This window comes from Chelon labrosus, assembly GCF_963514085.1.
Source record: "Chelon labrosus genome assembly, chromosome: 4".
In the NCBI taxonomy this organism is placed as follows: domain Eukaryota; kingdom Metazoa; phylum Chordata; class Actinopteri; order Mugiliformes; family Mugilidae; genus Chelon; species Chelon labrosus.
In genome coordinates this window covers 4,009,709-4,029,038 of record NC_140340.1, presented here as the reverse complement: position 1 = coordinate 4,029,038, position 19,330 = coordinate 4,009,709, and the positions used below count along the sequence as shown (strand labels likewise).

General features: G+C 43.5%; 1 protein-coding gene across 2 annotated transcripts in view; it reads left to right on the top strand.

Moving 5' to 3' along the window:
• Window positions 1-1,295: 1,295 nt before the first annotated feature.
• The window catches only part of shq1 (SHQ1, H/ACA ribonucleoprotein assembly factor), a 76,972-nt gene continuing 58,937 nt past the window's right edge, over window positions 1,296-19,330 (top strand). For both annotated transcript variants that reach the window (XM_084543243.1, XM_084543244.1), the window contains exons 1-9: window positions 1,296-1,448; window positions 2,616-2,782; window positions 2,869-2,933; window positions 6,099-6,227; window positions 6,355-6,515; window positions 6,623-6,735; window positions 6,829-6,926; window positions 12,803-12,960; window positions 13,421-13,474. In XM_084543243.1, coding sequence (XP_084399369.1) covers window positions 2,640-2,782; window positions 2,869-2,933; window positions 6,099-6,227; window positions 6,355-6,515; window positions 6,623-6,735; window positions 6,829-6,926; window positions 12,803-12,960; window positions 13,421-13,474 — 921 coding nt within the window. In that variant the 5' untranslated portion in view covers window positions 1,296-1,448; window positions 2,616-2,639. The remainder of the gene's footprint in view (window positions 1,449-2,615; window positions 2,783-2,868; window positions 2,934-6,098; window positions 6,228-6,354; window positions 6,516-6,622; window positions 6,736-6,828; window positions 6,927-12,802; window positions 12,961-13,420; window positions 13,475-19,330) is intronic.

Below are 19,330 nucleotides of genomic sequence, written 5' to 3'. Positions count from 1 at the left end.
TGCATGCAAAGGTTTGCTTGTGCATGCTTGCCAAGAGCATCGTCGGAAACTTCATTCAAGGTTGACGAGCTGAGCGGTCTGGGGGTTAAAGTGGTGGTTAAAGTTCACCATGAACTCCTACCAGGACTTGACTGTGAATGGGCGGGGAATGTTTGTCCATCTTTGATAGTGTCCCATCCTTGATGATTCAGTTCCTGAGGAACTCAGTGTTGAGTCACCAATAGCCACATCCACAGACTCAGAAAGACATCGAGTGTGAAAGTGAAACCATTTCTTTCTCTGCATCACTTTGAGATTTGAATCCATGTTTTATCACAACTCATTTAGACTACTGCAGTGCACTTCATGTTGGGTTTAGGCAGACGTCACTTTCTCGACTACAGCTGCTTCAAATCGCTGCTGCTCGACTTTTAACTGGAGCCAGAAAACAAGGACACATTACCCCAATCACTGGCTCCTGGTTCGTTTCCGGATTCATTTTAAAAGTCTTTTATTTGTTTTTAAATGTGCAGTATCTGTCCGACCTGGTCCAGCTGTACGCTCCCTCACGCTCTCTCGGGTCAGTGGATCGGTCACTGTTGTTCGTCCCTAAGACAAAGAGGAAGTTGAGGGGTGACCGCGCTTTTTCAGTTGCTGCCCCCAAACTGTGGAACCATCTCCCTTTGCACAACCGGCAGACCGACTCACTTCTTCATTTTAAATCCTCTCTTAAAATACATTTTTTTAGGAGTTTTCAGTTTCAGTTTGAAATGTTGGTTTTTATTGCTTTTATTGTTTTATGATTTTAATCTTGTTTTATCTGTTCTTATGTCTGTGTACAGCTCTTTGGATAACTGTGTTGTTTTCTAAAGTGTTTTTATAAATAAAGGTTGATTGATTGATTGGTTGATTGAGTGTGTAAAATGTACACCAAACAACAGACTATGGCGATTATGTCCCTAGAGTCTGCGACAGCTCCTAAATTGAAAAATTAGTCCAGATTCCATGAAAATATGTTTTAAGCCTTTTAAGTACAACATTTCTTCTTCTTCTTCTTCATTTCAGTGTTAACTTAAAAAATAAGGTTGAAGTCTAGACTTTAATAAAAAATAAAATAAAATAAATAATAGTATCAATAACAATGAAATAAATTGAATACAATTGCATAAGCAAAACAACATACCAGATTTGTATTTGTACAAGATTACAATAAACAAAAACTGTTTCAGTGTACAAATATGCACCTGATTACTTCTCATCTTCTAGCATACACCACACTGGTGAAGTGAGTCAAACATTACTGTTACATCTAACAATAAAAAAGTCAGACTTTCCATTTCCATCGACTTTATTTTTTTTTTTCTGAGCACATTTCTACTGCCCGTTTCCACATAGCTTTACGGTAAAACATGGACACCACATCAAACAGCAGCCTGTACAGCATGTTGGGATAAATAACAGTATTTTAGGTGAGTGTATATCTAATGTTTGCTATATTTTTCATATGTTTCAGTGACTACCTCTAAATCGGCTCAAACCGTTTACTTTCAAGAGCTGGGGTAATTGTAGTGCTACGTTGTGGCTGCTGTGATACGTTAGCCGAAAGACACGAGGACTCCAGGCATGTGTTAGCTCGTTATAGCTACATGCTAGTAGCGAGCTAACCGTGAACGAAACTTCCTTTAAAAATCAGTCAAATTAATGCTGCGTGTTGTGTAATCGACAGATGCTTTCGCATCATACATTAAGACTTAATGTCTTGTGAATTTTAACGGTTTTTGGTTAATTCCGGAGTGGTACGGGCTAACAAACAGCTTTACTTTTCACCAGTTTTAGACTTTATGGAGTGTTATAGATGCGCAGACTCAAACGTTTAAGGTGTTTTGCTGATACATAAGATTGAAAACGTCAAGTAACGTTATGTCTGAATAAGATGCGTCTTGTGAGATGAGGTGCGTGCCGGAGATAATTATATGTCGTTATAATTTACATAACTTGTTAACATAAACGTTTTAAAAAGACACAAGTTTGTTAATAAACAATACTTTTTAAAATGCCGGATTTTTTGATGCAGTTTGGTACTCAGACATAGATGGACTTTATTGATCCAAGGGAAATAGTTCGGTCAGTGTAGCTCAGTTGCACAAAAAATAAAATAATAATAATTAAAAAAAAAATACAAAAAAAACACTCAGAAAAATAGGTACACTTATTAATAAATAAACAAAAATAAAAATAATAAAAACAAATCAAATATAATAATAAAATAATAATAATAAATAATAATAAAACGGTATAAGCAAAATAATTTACAAGATTTACAATTGTGCAAATCTACAAGAAATAAAAATAGAATATACACTAAACACATATGAAGGATAAATGATAAGGTGGTACGAAGCATATCTGAGCAAGAGAACCGGGAAGAAGTAAGTGTAGTAAGTTACTGCAGCAGGAAATGTTTGACACAAGCTGTGTTTTCTGTGTCAGTGTTGACACACGTGGGCTGCTGCTCAACAACAGTTAATAGAGTCGTCCACCAGGTGGCGTGCTGTAGTCAACTGGCAGCTGATTCATTAACAGCCTGGTGGGATGGTGCTGGAGCTTAAGATTCTTCCTCTGCATTTATTCCACAGATCTGTAGAACATCATTATTCACGATGATAACTCCTGCTTTCGACCTGAGTCAAGAGCCAGACTACCTGATCCTCAGCATCCGCGTGCCCTACACCCGAACGTCAGAGTTTGACCTTTTCATCGACGGAACGGATTTCAAGTTCTTTGCAAAGCCCTACTTTCTCAGGTGAGTTAGCCGCTACGCACACTGTGACTGTTTTAAAGTGGACTAACCTATGTTGGACTTATAACCTTTTGTTTTTTTATTGGCAGATTAACTCTTCCTGGAAAAATTGTGGAGGATGGGAGGGAAAAAGCCAAGTTTGACATTGATAAAGGTCAGTTTTTCTTATTACACGATCACAACACAGCGGTAAAATAGTGGGACTTGTCAAAGTTGCTGTATTGTGATGATACACAAGATGCTCGCTGCAGTATTTTATGAAATGCAGAGTTCGGCTCTGTTGTCAGTCTCTGTAGAAACATATAATTTGGATGCGGAGCAAGTTAATTTCTCACAGCTTTTTGCTTTTGCTATCAAATATGACTCAACCTGTCATTAGTTTCATTGATTCTTGTGAAGCTCATGATTTAGTCTGAACAGTATTGCAGCGGGAAATGAAATATTGGCACTTTATGAGGCCTAGAGAAAAAAAAAACAGTAATTCTACTGGAATATCTCTCAAGTCCTCTCTGCGTGTTCAAATAATGACAGAAAAACAAGTAAAAAGCATTTCTCCCTCCCTAGCATCTGTTTCCAAGTTCTAATAACAGTTATTTTTTTTTCCTCCCATTGTCTTTTCAACAGGGCCTAGTAGCCGCAAATGCTATCTGCGCACAGTGAGCTATAATTCAGACACACTACTTATGCTAAGCTGTTCAATCATAGCAGAGCTCCTGTGTGCCAAGTAGGGGTTATAAAACACATTTTTGTTTTTGCCGTTTTCTCTTTTATGCAATAGTTTCATAGTGAAGATACAGACATCAAGTTCAGAAAGAAAGAGATGACATATGGCATGCAGAAAAGCTCCCTGGTAGAAAATAATGATTGCACCTTGTCATTTATCCTTCCTATGCGTATAGCGTATGTACTTACTTCTAATTCCAGTGCTTGTAGATTTGCACATATGCAAATCTTGTGTATATATATATAAAAACGTTCCTTTCACCCTCTTGGGGTGGTATCTGTGTTATTACTATTGCACAGTAGCTCAGTTGCACATAAAAAATCACTCTTGAAAACCACTAGTAAAAATAAAAATAGCTGTAAGATAGGTAAAAAATAAAATATACAAGATTTATATTTGTACAAGATTCCTGCAAACTAAAACTGTTTCAGTGTACTCAGGGCTCCTGATAACTGCTCATCATGTAGCATGTGCCACACTGGTGAAGTGCTGCAGATATTAGTGTTACAACTAACAAAAAGAACCTGAAGGTTTCTTTCTTGTGTGACCACGTTTGTGTGAGGACTCTAATGTGCAGGGTTATGATCTGCATGTGGCTATTTTTGGTGAAGGATAGTCATAAGTGTATTTAAAAGAGCTGCACCTTTTTCCAGCGATGCGTGTTTGATGTGATTACAGTGCGAACATATTTAAATTATTGTGCATGGTACTGGTGAGCAGTCACATCCTTGTTAGATCCTTGAACATGGATGAAGAGGCAGTCGGTGATTGATGCAGCGGGCGTCTTTTAGTTTCTGCTTCAGTCAATCAGCCGTGGCAAATGAGCCTCCCTGATCATGTTATTTTGTCCCATTTAAGGGGCCACTGGAGCCATCTGTAATGTCATAATGATTACAGCCTGCAGGCAGCAACAGTAGCTGCTCATGTGGGATTTATTTAACTCTATAACGAGGAAATCGCAACGACTATTGGCATGTGACGTTGACGAGTACCCTATTACTTCCTGTCAGTGTGATCTGCCTTTGACGTTTCCGCTGCATGTAATCGCGTGTAATGAAGCCATCTCTGCAGAGATGTCTGCCTTATGGACTCTGACACCCCGTTGCCCGTCTGTCAGCGTGGCCCCAGTTAACACGCTGTGTCTAAATAAGCCTGTAACATCTGCTAATAAAGCTCCGCTAATGAGTGGCCTTGTTTAGACTTATAATGAGCAATCATTAAGATCCCTCTTCCAGGCTCTCCCCTCCGCAGAGCCGGCATCTCCAGCAATTAGTCAGCTTCTATTGTGAAGCACTTCTAAGCCGTAACACTTGGGCGCATTGAAATTTTACGAGGCCTTTAGGCGACCATCAAATTATCTCTGTGGCGAGGCCAAATCGTTCACGTCGTTTTTAACGGCAGTTTGTAAAGTGGCTCCTTAGTTTTCGAGTGTGCAGATGGCCTGATTGATCAGCGATCACGGGTTTGTTGCAAAAAAGACACTTTCAATTCAAATCCATGACTTCATTAATTAGTCTGTGATGAGCTCTTTTCCATTTTCTGTTCTCGTGGGGGTCGTTAGACGGCTCTTTGACATGATCACATGTTTAAAAATGTCAAAACGACCACAAAGCCTCACGTGATCTCTAAAAACTACAAAGGCAACAAATATCATAGACTAAGAGAACTGTGTTATTGTGATTATTGTGTAAATTTGTAATGTAATTTAAAGATCCAGTGTTGAATTGAGCAGATCTATCAGCCAAAAATGGAGTAAAGTGTTTTTGTTAACTCATATTGAGCAGGACCTCTTCCACTCTACGACCTCGCTGCTACACAACGCTAGCAGACCTTCGGTTGGTTAAAGAAATGTGTTGCTGAACTCGGTTTCCTCTAAAAAAATAAATTCCTTAGTGTCTTCTTTTTCTTTTAGTAATGTTATAAATGAATAGGAAGCCCTTTGACTCATAATGGAAAAGTGACAGTCTTTGCACAAACTTGCTTATTTGGTTCCAATTATTTAGTTAATTATATCACTGCCAATTGTTATATTATCCTTCTGTTTTTTGTTTTTTATATATTTGCATATGCACTGATCAGGCATAACATTATGACCATCTTACTAATATTGTGCAGGTCTCCCTTGTACCTCCAAAACAGTTTGGATGTCCTGTCATGTCCTATATCTTGATTGCAGGGGCCTCTGTGGATCATCCCACAGATACTTGATCAGTTTGGGATCTAGTGAATTTGGAGGCCAGGTCAACACCTTGTGCTGTTCTTCATGTTTTTTTTTTAGTTGTTCCTAAAGTGTTTTTGTGTGTGTGTCTGTGTCAGGCTGCATCCTGCTGGGGATGGCTGCTGCCATCAAGGAGTGTCATTGCTATGGGGTGGGGGTGCCTGGTCTGGTCTAGGTGGGTGCTACATGTCTAAGTAACATCCACATCAATGAATGCCAGGTCTAAAAGTTTCCCAGCAGAACACTGAACTGTCACAAGATAGTCAATGTTATTCACTTCTCCTGAATGGTGGTTATAATGTTGTGGCCGATCGGTGTATTAGTCAGTATGAGGGTTTTCTTTGGATAAACCCCCTTCATGTCCTGTGTTGCTGTAGGTCTGTTCACTCTTCGGGTCCCCAAAGAAACAGCTGGAGAACATTTCGAAGGGCTTCAGTTGCTGACGAGTCTCCTCGCACCCAAAGGTTCCCGTTCAGCTAAACCGCTAGTGGAGGACGTGAGCGCAGGTAAGTCGTGTTTATCCGTCGGTTTAACTTGTCCGCGAAGTCTGCACTCAGTTTGAGCTTCATGCCTGGTGAAGATAGCGTGGCGTGGGTGAGATGCTAACCTGGAATCAAACCTGACTTCTCAAAGAGTGCAGCGAAGGCGCGGCGGATGATGAAGAGGAAGACGAAGAAGAGTTTGACTGGCAGGTTGAGCAGGAGGTTTACATGGAGAGATCTGAGGAGGAGCTGAGAGCCCTGCAGAAATATGGATTTGCAAATCAGAGGTCGGGCGTCTTTGAAAGATTACAGGTAGTGTGTGTGTGTGTGTGCGCAGATTTCAACTTTTTTTAAAATCATACAAAAATATAGTTTACACAACTCTACTAGATTTGACATGCTGGTGTATGCCCTAACAGGAGGAGCTGAGTGATGTGATCGATGTCAAGAACCCAGAGGGAACATCAGCAGCAGAGAGGAGGCAGGCTCGGCTGGAAGCAGAGGCTTCGACTTTCTCTCCCGACCATTATCTGTGAGTTTAACAAAGCAAAAAAATATAAATAAACTGACAGAGCTTTTTTTCCCTGTGCTATTTCCATCCACTGACATCCATGCGTCATCGCAGGGCTGATTTGTTCGAGGACGATGAGGTAAAGCGGCTGCTGAAGTTTCGGCCGTGGTGGACAAAGCTGAGTCCTTCCACGGAGAACGAAGGAGAGTCTGGTGAGTTTGAGTCCTCCTGTCATAATCTGCTTCAGTGCAGCAGTTTACTGCAGAAGTAACTCATTTACAAGTAAATGCCTTGAGAATCCTCCTGAGGTTGAATGGACTGGGTTATTATTGGCAAATGCACTCAAAGTACTAAAGGAAAAGTACTTGCTCTGCAAAAAAAAAAGGCCATTATTGGTATAAAGAACATTATTAAACAGTCGTAGGGATGTGAAGGCAGGGTTTTACTGTTGGAGCTGGTTGTCTTGCAGCGTGTTTAAACTGCTTATATAAGGCTGAATGGTTTATCTTAGTGACTCCCAGGCTGTGGTGCTGCGGGGCTGTGGGGCTCTCCAAAAGAGTCTGAAACTTTTTGCGTGCTACAAATTTGTAACATGCAAATTTTATTATTTTTTATTTTATTTTTTTATTATTTTGTTATATTATCTTTTTTTAAATTTTTTTAAATTATTTTATTTTATTATTATTATTTTTTTTTAAATTTAATTATTTTTTTTAAATGATTTTTTTTATTTATTATTTATTGATTTTTATATTTATTATTGTTTTTTAATGTGCAACTGAGCTACTGTGACCAAGCGATTTTCCCTGGTGGGTCAATAAAATTTTTTAAAAATATATATATATATATATATGTTACATAGGGACCTTTCAGACGTGGTTATCTGAGCGCGCTCTCCGTGAACCAGTCACAAGTTAAAAACACTTTGTTCCCATCTGACATTTTCAAATGCGTCTTGAGATCCAGTCACAGCTTTTGGACTCGATATGCAAGTAAACACGGACATCATCTGGGGCGCAGTAGAATATTCTAACAGCTGCTGTCTCTCTCTCTCTAATGGATCGCCACCGCTGTATCAGGACCACGAAACAGCTGTTAGCGTTGTGTGTGCATCACGACGTGTTTATCCATCTCTGTCCTGACGATAGTTGTGGTGTCTGGCAACGGAGTGCTGTTATTGGGGGGAGGGCAGGGGAGGGGATCAAGGAGTGTCATTGCTATGGGGTGGGGGTGCCTGGTCTGGTCTCGGTGGGTGCTACATGTCTAAGTAACATCCACACCAATGAATGCCAGGTCCAGAAGTTTCCCGTTTCCCCTGTGTTATTTACTTCTCCTGTCTGTGGTCATAATGTTGCGGCTGATCGGCGTATGTTAGTATGTGGAGTAGAACAGGGGGATCAAACATGCGACCGGGCCAGAGGAATGGCCCGTGGGAGGAATTTGCAAAGGAAGAGGAGAAGAAGATGAGGGAGGTGGAGGAAGAGGAAGACAAGGAGGAGCAGCAAGGGAAGAGCAAGGAAGAATAGAAGGAGGAGGATTGAAAATCATTAAGAAGGGGGAGGAGGAGGATAAAGAAGATTTTCATAATGTACTTCTTTGCATTACAACAAAGGAAGAATCTGGAGTTGTTGTTGTTTTTAGTGTATTATGCTACCCTGTCACTGGCCCGGCCCTTGAGATCAAATTGGGCTCTATGTGGCCCCTGAACTAAAATGACACCCCTGGAGTAGAGGGTGTATGTGTGGTAAATGTGTGTGGGGCAATACCGTCCTCTTCGAAGTCTCCAACAGAGCAGTGACTGACGGCTACCAGAAGGTGGCATTAAACTGCAAAAATTGGGAGGGCAATCATGCATTTGTTTGTTATGATTGGAGCAAATTAAACTACACTTAGTGATCATTTTACTGCTCCCTGTGGTGCCATTAGTGAATTGTAACGCTGTGTGTATATATACGCAGGCTTGCAAACAGGAATCTGATCGCTACGCTTTGTGTCTGCCAGACACGGACGCATTGTTCTCCGGCGATATAAGAATCCCCAAAGGACACGTGAGTCTTTTTCACGTCCCTCTTCTAAAAGGAAAGCCAGACCTCCGAGCCAGCGGGCCACGCGGAGCTGCTGTCCCCGCCAGAGTGCCTCGGGGCACTTGAGCAGGAAAGACACTCGACCATTATTTAGAGATTGAACTTCCCCCTAATCGCTGCACCCCTCCGCTGCCTGCAGACCAGTTTAAACGAGCTGAAAACTGCAGAGCTGGAGCAGAAGTTTCTCAGTTTTCCAATCAGTTCCCATTTGTTGCCAATCAGTGGCTCGTGTGCGTAGATTGGGACGCGCTGCTTGTTGGCTTGGAGCCCCCCAGGTTCCATTGGGGTGGTGGCTCATTAACCTTAAAGGTTATTTAACTGTGCCATCCAGCCCTCTTGCTAATTCCAGCACTTCCACTGTTTAAGTAGTGGCGCAGCTCACAGCTACAGCTTATGTGGTGTGGTGTAATGCATGCACGCTTAACAGAGGATTTAGATTAAACAGATAGTATTATCGCAGGAGGGGAGTGCTGCTGGTGTTTGTGTTTTTTTTTTTTTCTACGAGCACGAGGGCCCGATCGCTGACGTGCAGCCATCAGTCAGCGATGCAAAGGCCATTAGCCGCAGTCTAGAGTTTAGACTCCGGAGAACATTCCCTGTTGCCTCGCCGGCTCCCTCGCCTCATCTTGCATTCTAAGACGGAGTGGCTCAGTCGCCGGCCCCGGCGTAGATAAATGGGCCGAATTAAACTTAATGGCTTGATTGACAGCTGGAATGGCATTAGCCGCGGCTGAGTGTGAAGAATGGCGTCGGTCAAGGAGCTTTAAGCGGGCCGCCGTCAAATCTTAAAAAGCTTGCTCATGATTTTAACAGTTTGTTGTATATTTCAAACGGAGAGCTTCAAATCCCCCCTCCCCTCCTCCTCCTCCCACCGCTGCCTTCACTTCTGCTAAGTCTGATATATATGTCACCTGACAGATGGATGTGGACACAAGTGCTAATGAGGTAGAAACTGGCCTCTTTGTGCTTTCCAGTGTCGGGGCCAGCGCACTGACAGGCCACAGCTGTCCACCGGAGCCCTGTTTTAACGCCTAATTGGTCCTGACAGCTCGGCCTCTCTCTGCTTGCTTCACTTTGTTATGTCTAAGGTTAGAAGTTTGACCTCTGACCAACTTAGATACCGTCCCGTCGATTTAGGCTGCCGGGTTTATAGTGTGTGCAGACTGCTCATTAAACGTCCCTCCGATTTGATGCTTGACATGATCGCAGTGCGCGCGCGCTCAGCATCGCCCGTATCACCGCCGTACTTTGACCTCTGGCGCTCGTGAAACGTCGGCGAGCGTTTCCCCAGCCCTCGGCAGTATTTTGACGAAGCATATTTGCTCCGTGCCACCGGGCCATCTGGACCTGCAGAGAGCAGCGGCGAGCCAGGCTGCCGTTCCAACTGGAGGAATTAGGTCAGAAATTAATTTGCAATCAGCAGAAGCCCTCGTACGCCGCGTGCTAATGCCCACCAGAACTGACTGGCTCCACGGAGATGGAGATGAATGAGCGCTGTAAATCTATCACGTCAGCGGAGTTAACGGGAAATGTGTCGCCGTCTCGAGGCGGCTGTGTCCACCTTTTTTTTTTTTTTTTTTGCATATGGTGTTTGTGCAGATTGTGCAGCATATTTCCACAGAACATAAATAAATCCAGTTGAACTATGTCTGCATTCATGCGCACCAGATGCACCTTTTGTTCATATGTTTGTATTCCTCAGGTGTTTGTGTGTTCAGGCATGTGCATCCGCAGGTTACTTGTGTTTCTTTTTTTTAATGTCTTCCTCTCTTTTCTCGATGCGTGCAATCTCCGTGTCTGCTCGGCTGTGCTCTCCCTCTGCAGCTGCACCGACGAGGGACTCAGGTAGCGTCTGCAGGGAGCTAAAACCCTGACGTAATGCAGCAGGAATCTCCTTCGCAGCGCAGCCAAGTTCCCACTGCAGCCAGAGGGATCGTTCTGAAGCGCTGCATGTGTGTGCGTGTGTGTGTATATATAAATCGAGTGTGCATGTATGCGTGTCCAGCCAATACACACCTTGTACATCAGGGGCTCTGAGCAGGGACTCTCCTTTTCTCATGCAGAGAGAGAAATTGCTTTCAGCTGTTTTTTTTTTTGTTTTTTTTTCCTTTTGGAGGGAGGGAGGGAGGGGGGAGGACTGTTGCTGTAGACGTTCAGCGCGCCTTTCAATACTGAACGATGCGGATCACTTAAATGGGATTGAAGTCTGTTTGTGTCGCCCCATTAGGCTTGCCACAGATCCCCATTAAGCAGATGTCTCTTTCAGAAGGCAACAGTTAGTGAAATTTGCACAGAGCAGAGAATTCAGGTTTTTTTTTTTTGTATAACTGAGCTAAAAAGTTTCTTGATATAGACGAGGTTCAGCTACCAGACGCCATCACGAGTTATCACATGCCATCGGCTTTAACGTCGGACTAAAAATATGTGATCCACGCATGCAGCTCGACGAGGAACTTAATCATTGGTTGCACCAGACTATTGTCTAACAAGCACAGTTTACATATGAAAACTGTTTATCACTGTCCTCACTGACTTTTTGTTGTCTGCAACAACATGCAGTGTTAGAGCCTGTTCAGACCGTGCATTCGATATCCGATCTCCTGGCATTACACATGCGTCTCCAGATCCGATCTCAGTTTCTCTATATGCAGATAAATCCCGACTTAATCTTGGGAGTAGTAGAATATTCTAACAGCTGATGTCTCTAATGGATCTCTACCGCTGCTCCAGAACCGAGAACAGCTCTGTCTTATGTGTATGTGCGTCACGACTTTGGCTTTGCACGTTCAGTTATTATTTACTGATCTCCACCCTTACGTTAGCCAAACGGCCAGTTGCAGAAGAGCAGTTCTTGGTACCTCCATGTTGGCTTCAGTTTTACAAGCTGTGAAAAAGCTAGCAGATGATTGCCGGTTTGCTGGTTTCAGGAACATCAGTGAGTGCATTTGACCCTAGCCTCGGCTGTGTGTCCCAAACCATTACCATTAACTGGAGCCTTAATGCCGACTTTTCACTCACTTCTGCAGGTTTAATCTCTTTCCTAGCTTCCTAGCCTCCCAGCTAATCCCAGCTCTTTTGGTTTTCCCTTTCAAGAACTTCTCTGGTTGTCTTGCAGTTGGTTAACGGCTACAGGGACAGAATATTTCAAAAGAGACATCACTTTTGCTACATTTTCTTTTTCAGGTGATCGTTTATAAAAGTGGTTTCTTGATGAGTGAGGCAGGAGCAACCCTGTTGAGTCTTTAATGCAACCCAGAATGCACTGCGTTCACACTACCAAAGGAACAAGGACACATGTGACCCAGACTACCTCCAGATGTGGTCAGAGATTGGATCTCTCAAATGCGTCCTGTGTGTGTTCACACCTGTCCTTTACGTGATCGGATTGGCCCAGATTAGATCTTAATGCAGGGTCTGAACAGACCCGTTTTGATAACAGATAAAAGTCTGGTTTGAGCGAAAGGGGCCCTGGCTAGAAGTCTGATGAGTAGTTTTCATTTACATATTTGGAAAAAGACTGAAGTAACCAAACAATGCTTGATATTTTTGATGTGCAAAACAGAAGCACTAACTACAAGGTTAGCAAAACGACGTGCATCTCACATTTATCTGCCTTTGTGTGGTCGTGATCTTAGGAACAGAGGGGACTAAACTGATGTTTATTAGACTGTTTATCCCTCCAGTCCCAGCTGTGTGCCTCATTACGTTGATACATAATGGTTTCAGTGTGTATTTGATGTGAAAATCGTTGCTTGTGGCTGAAGCGCATGCTCAAACGACGTGCTTGTGGCGCGGACAGTTTGTAAAGTCGGACCAAGTTTACATCAGAAGTTTACATGTACAAAAAAAAAAAGAGTGTATGCAACTCCTTCTCAGCCTAACCGCTGCCGCTGCTTCTCACACCCACTACTGGATTCTTTACTGGTTTACGAATCAGTCAGAGGCGCATTTTGAAAGCGGACTGTCTCGTTTCTTTTTACTGTAATATCTTTGTCTTCTTGCAGCTGTATCGTTCACCGACGATGAGAAAGAGCAGCTGAGAAAATTCACCAACCGCTCCTACCTGCTGGATAAGGCGTCCCGTTACCAGGCATGGCTCGGCCTCGTCGACGTCCTGCTGGCTTACTCCTATGAAGTGCGCTCCACAGAGGGGGAGCACAGTGTGAGTGTGTGTGTGTGTGTGTGTATGTGTGAAGAGGCATCTCCTCCTGAGCAGCACTTAGTCTTGGATGACAAAGCCCTCTATCCTCACATCCTTTAGACCTCCTTCCATTTCATTCAGAGCCTTAAGAGATTACCAGCAGATCCCAGGGCTCAGTCCAGGCCTCCGTGTCTCGCTCCTCTAAGGCAGCGGCAGAAAGGCGAGGTGAACAAAGGTTGATTTCACAGTTAAAGACACTTCATAGCATGTGTCACATATTTCATACAGCAGGATATTTAATTAAAGCTCCACTGTGAAAACCTGAATTCCCACATGGTGGAGAGATTTCCGAACAAATCTCCAAATTTGTTTCAAAAGACTTGCAGCTGCTTTTTCCATGATTTTTGGAAAATCACATTTTGTTGCATTGGTTCCTGTCTGTAATTATCGTGATGATGAGCAGTTCCCATCCGTCCTGCAGGTGGAGTCACCGTGGACCATCAGAAAACTCAGCGGGACTCTGTGCTGGCTGGAGGTGAGTCTGTTATCACACAATGAAAATAAGGGCAAGGTCAGTTCTTGTCCTGTTAGATAACCAGTGGTTCATTCATTAATTTTTCTGCACGTGCACACCTACAGCCAAGTTAGAATCGCCAATTAACCTAACGAGGAAGTCTTTGGACGGCACCTGGCGTCCTGCCACAGGGAGGCTCAGGGAGAAACATGCAAACTCCACACAGAAAGGCCCCAGTCGGCCGGTGGATTCAAACCCAGAACCTTCTCGCTGTGAGGCACTGCGCCGCCCAACCTGGTGGATTGACCGCTCAGAATGAGTTACTGTGACCAAGCAGTTGGAGAAGCAGCTTTGGAACCATATGCTCAGTAGTTCAAATCCCATCTCCCATGTCCATGCCTTGAGCAAGCGCCTAAATCCCCTTAAAGTACCGCTCAGCCTTGCACGGCGCTCTCTGTGTACGAATGGAGGGTTTCAAAAGAAGAGAACAAATTCCTTGTTTTTATGCATATCCACGGCCAACAGCATTAAATTTCCACTCTCAACTACATCAACGGGCTCATGAAAGAAAATACGATCATTAAAAGAGACAGCTGGGACAACTTCAAATGTTTTGGGACTCATCTGTAAAGTCATGAATCCAAAAGCTATTTAATCTGCTAATGAAGGGGAAAGTTTACAGGACAGTGGTGAGACCAGCAGTGTTGTATGGTTCATAGAGACAGTGGCTTTGAGGAAAAGACAAGAGGAAGAGTGGGAGGTTAGCAGAGCTGAAGATGTTGATGTTTTCTCTGGGCGTGACCAGGATAGGATGGGATCAGGAGTGAGTACACTAGAGGGACATCTGAGATTAAGTTAGGGAGGTCAGAGAGTGGTGGAAGGATGCTGAGGATAGAGGAGGTCTAGACTAAAGAGGAGGTTTATGTAGATGTAGAAGGAGGACATGAAGGTAGTTGGTGTGAGAGAAGAGGACATACATGATAGGACGAGATGGAAGCAGATGATTCACTGTGGCGACCCCTGAAGGAAACCGACCAAAGGAAAAGAAGATTTAGACAGACAGACAACTTTATTTAATCTGCCCAATGAATCAGTTGCCCAGTTTCCAGTTTGTCACAGTTCTTTATTGTATTCCCTAATTTTGTCTCTCTGTCCTATAACATTTGTACTTAAACTCTTATAGGTGGTCTGTGCTTCTGCGTCAGCCCAGACCCTAAACATACCCATAGACGTACATCTCCCCAAAAATGTAACTACATGTCACAGTGACGCAGACCACAAGAGCTGTGATTGGTCTGCTTGGTAGTAGCAGTAGTAGTTTCTGCTTTAGTATTTCCGGGTGCTTCTCCGTCTCCACAGTTTTCGAATTGATTGTTTTGGATCAATAAAGATGGAACACATCGAGGAAAGGTTAACTGAGGAGGTCTGGAGATGCAAACATTTGTACGACTCGTATTCGGTGAAATTTTGTTGAAAGTCACCATTGTTGAAAGAGAAGCAGGAAGTAAAAACAAAAATTAACCCCAAAAGACACGGCGCCGACTAGTGTTTGGGTGGCACTGTTACAGAGCGAGCCAGACCGGCGTAGGCTACGTACGTAGGTTACGGCGTCTATGTCCTGCAGTGCTATTAATGAGCTGGTGCTGTTTCTTTTCTAGCGCTGGCTCCAATGAGCACACTTGTCGAGAATGGGGCAAGAATGGATTCGGGGAACCATCATTTTCTCCACTTATTGTGCTGTAGATTAATATATAAATAATTATCTATCTAGGGTGTCTGCGTGGGTTCTCTCCAGGTACTCCGGCTTCCTCCCACCGTCCAAAGACATGCTGGTTAGGTTCATTGCTGACCCTTCAGAGGATAAGCGGTTACAGAAAATGAATGAATAATTATGAATCTACACTTGGATTGAAGCAGTTTATCCCATACTTCCTAATGTAGGATGAAGTAGCCTAACAGCATGATGCTACCACCTTCGTGCTTCACTTCAGAGATGACATTAGCCAAGTGATGAGCACTGTCTGGTAGTAGCTTTTTAATAAAAAATGCATTGTATATTTTTAAGTGCATCTTGGTGGGAAACATTGCCTTGTAGATGATACTATACAATCACAAAAGTGAAGTGGTGTGAATGCTTGAAGCCACTAGATGTAGAGAAATCAAGGTTGATCTGCAGACATTCTTCAGCTTGTGCTCGGTCGGTTAAATGCGTCCTATTCAGCATCAGACAGGCATTTTATCTCTGTATAGCATGTGACTTCATGAACCATTACAATAGCCATAATGACTGAGGATGTTATAACAAAATATAGCAGTTCATAGTTCAGCTTCTTCTTTTTATTTATCATCCTGCTGCAGCAGCCACAGAAACGGTAAGCTTTGAATGGCAGGCCGGGTGGACGTTTTATAGGTCGAACGTATCATAAAGTGAAACGGATAAATTCTTGAGGGGAGTGTCAAAAAGTTAGTGAAGGCATCTTCTTTGTGAATTTCACGCGTACAGTTTCACGGTGTGAATGTGCCGACAGCTGCATCGGTGTTTGAAGAGGGATTAGAGGCCCTGGCAGATATCTCCACCTCCGACACTCAGACTGGCAAACTGTCCAGGTTAGGTAGGATCCATGTCACTGCGTGTCACTGCTTTGTAATGTAATGTAATGTAAAACTCACAACAGCAGCAGCGGCAACAGGTGTTCTTGTTCAAAGAGAAAATGATAGGGTGTGTGTGTGGTCTGTCTGTCTGTCTGCCTGCCTCCTTCCTTAATGCCTGCCACTAGACAATCACTTGAGCGTGTAATGTGAGTGAATGGCATTAGAGACCTTGGAGCCCCTCCCTGTGCAAGCAGCATGTCTTAACGCATGTCTGCTATAAGAGGATGCTTTTGAAAAGATGTTTTTCCTTTCAGACATGTCTGCTCCTCCTCCTCCTGGGTATGGTGGTCGCTGCAGCCTAGGGCATGTTCAGAATTTGCGTTAAAATCTGATCGCAAGTGAACAGCTTTAGGTACGTTTGTTCAGACCTGATCCGATCTCAGTTTCTCTCTTGAGTATAAAAACCCCTACATCATTTAGGGCTCAGTAGAATATTCTAACGGATCTCTACCGCTGTTCCAGAACCGAGAACAGCCCTGTTATTTATTGATCTCCACCCTGACGTTAGTTAGACCTGCACAAAACTCTGATTATTACTCAACCCTGGAAGTTTCCATACGCACCGCAACGTCTGGTAATAAAGGGAAATAAAGACATATACGGCTCCTCATACATCAACATGACCACATCAGTAATTAACACAGAATCACACTTGCGTACTTTCTACGGGAATGTGTTGCAGGAGCCCCCCCTGTTGAGTATAGGAGGTCTTTAATGTGACCCAGGATGCATTGCGTTCACACTACCAAAGGAATGAGGACACATGCGACCCAAATATCACAAATGCAATTTCAATGTGTTCACACCTCTCTTTTTTTACGTGATCGGATCACCCCATATCAGATCTTAATGCGAGGTCTGAACAGGCGGTTAAGATGAAACAACATTTTGAAAATTGGAAAATTGCAGTTGCTCTTTTTTCTCGTCCCATTGTGCCTTTGTTGTGTTGCTTCCTGCTCTCCTTTATGAGTCATTTCAGTATTCTGTATAGTCAAACGTTTTAGCTTCGTTGGGCTTTCACAAGCATGAAACAGTGATTTCTGTGATAGTGATATGTTAACGTCCAATTCTTCATAAAATCGATGTGCTCGGTTTCAAATCAGAAATGCAGATCAGTTTTGACTCTTGGGGTCTCTTCCAAGAAGCCGATTGACTTGAGTAATATGGATAACTTGGCTGAGTAAACCTCCGACGGCAAACCTTCATCGAGATCTGAGGACGTTCCACACTTGAATCAGCGAAGTTATTCAAATTACACAGCAAACCAACTTCTTGGAACAAGCCCCTGTGTTGTCTATTCATCCTCAATACGTTAACCTTGATAGACCTTTAGGGAATGTAGTATCTTTACTGCTATAGTCGTGTAAAAGTGTGCGCGTTTTTCTCTTGTCCCTGTGATACCGAAGGTGTCGTTTAAGATCTGTCCACTCCAGACGGATAAGTGTGGACGGAAGGTCAGGCTGAAGAGGAAATCATGCCACCCTCTTATCCTCACATCAGTGCAAATAAATCTGACACACTGCCTCTTCGGACTTGTGTCTTGTGTGCAGATACATCCGGATTAGTTTTAGGTCTCGTGCATCACGTAGAGCTCGGTTTAGAGCGATTAGCAGTCGCCCCAGTCAATTGCAACCCTAGTATGTTCCCTGCACTGACCATTTCACGTCTCTTAGTGATATGGTGGAAGGCCCACACTTATTTTGCTGGAGTTAGATGCAGGTACCCTATTCCTCAAGGCCTCGTTACTCGATATGAGACGGCAAATGTTCTGCGTTGGTGATTTCGTTCACGGTGATGCGGAGCAACTGTCGAGCGCAGCGTGTCGTTTCCAGTAGAGAATGTTTTGCAAGAGCTGTGGAAAACCACCGAGTCTCACTTCAACTTAACTTGTTTTTGACTTTACTGTAAACAGGAAGCTGACTTAGACTTAGATAGACTTTATTGATCCGCAGTGGAAATCGCTTGGTGACAGAAGTTCACTTGCACATAAGAAAAAAACACTGGTGAAAAGAGAGATATAGTAAAATAAAATTAAATAATAAGAATAGGTCAAACACAGTGGCATAAGCCATTACTTGCAGCCTCCTGTAGTAGGATGCAAGTAACATTAAGTAGGGCAGCACGGTGGAACGGTGGTTAGGGCTGGTGCCTCACAGCAAGAATCCCCAGGGCGGAGAGGGTTCGATTCTCAATATCGATTCATTCATTTCTGTAACCGCTTGTCTTCTGGAGGGTCCTCTGTCATTGGCCGAGAGGCGGGGTACACCCTGCCCTGGACAGGTCTCCAGTCTATCTCAGGGCTAACGCAGAGAGACAAACGACCATTCACACTCATACCTTCAAAAAGAGAGGCATGATGGTGGCAGCATTTAGAATCGCCAATGACGAGCCGATGGATTCGAACCCAGAACCTTCTTGCCGTGAGGCGTCAGTGCTGAATAAGTTGAATAAGTAAAAGACTAAAGTTAAAATACTAAAAGGCTTCAGTTAAATGAAGTCGAAAGTGCACGGTGCACTTCCCAGATCAGATCAGCAGTTCAGTTGGGATAAAACTGTTAAGCAGTCTGTTTTCATGCTCCGGTACCGTTTGCATGATTGCAGCAGGTTGGAGAGGGTGAGAGGGGTCTCTGATGATATTTTCCGTGCTCTGTTCCTGCACCGCCTCTGGAAAAGTTCTTGAACAGGAGGCACGGAGGCTCTGATCGCTAGTATCTCGCGAGGAGATACTGGGGTTGCTAGCACGAGGATATGGGACGTATTGAGATGTAAGCAGAAAGACAGAATCCTCCTTTCACAGTCATACAAGACTGTCTTGTTTTGCCCTCAAGCCCCCTCTGCTGTGAATCCACCAACAACAGACCCAGAAATCAGAAATTTGAATTTTAAACTTGGATGTTTCTCAAGGTCTGTTTGCACTTTGGACTATATTCAAGTTCTTTTATACTGATGCTCGTTGGCGATCAGATCCGTGCTCCAGTTACCACCTCGCCCTATCCTGACTTTTACTTGTAAAACCCCAACAACCCCCCCCCCCCCCCCCCCCCACTTTGCAACTTTATCTCCTTATAGCCCTGAAGTGTAGTCACATTTCTGAGATGGTGCACAGCTGCTCCTCTGTTGTCCCTTTACACGCAACTATAAATCAAGCTTAAATCTCAGCTGACAGTTAGTTAATGAAGGCAGCACCACTTCCTGTTTCTGCAGAGCCAGACTGGCTCACCGTGC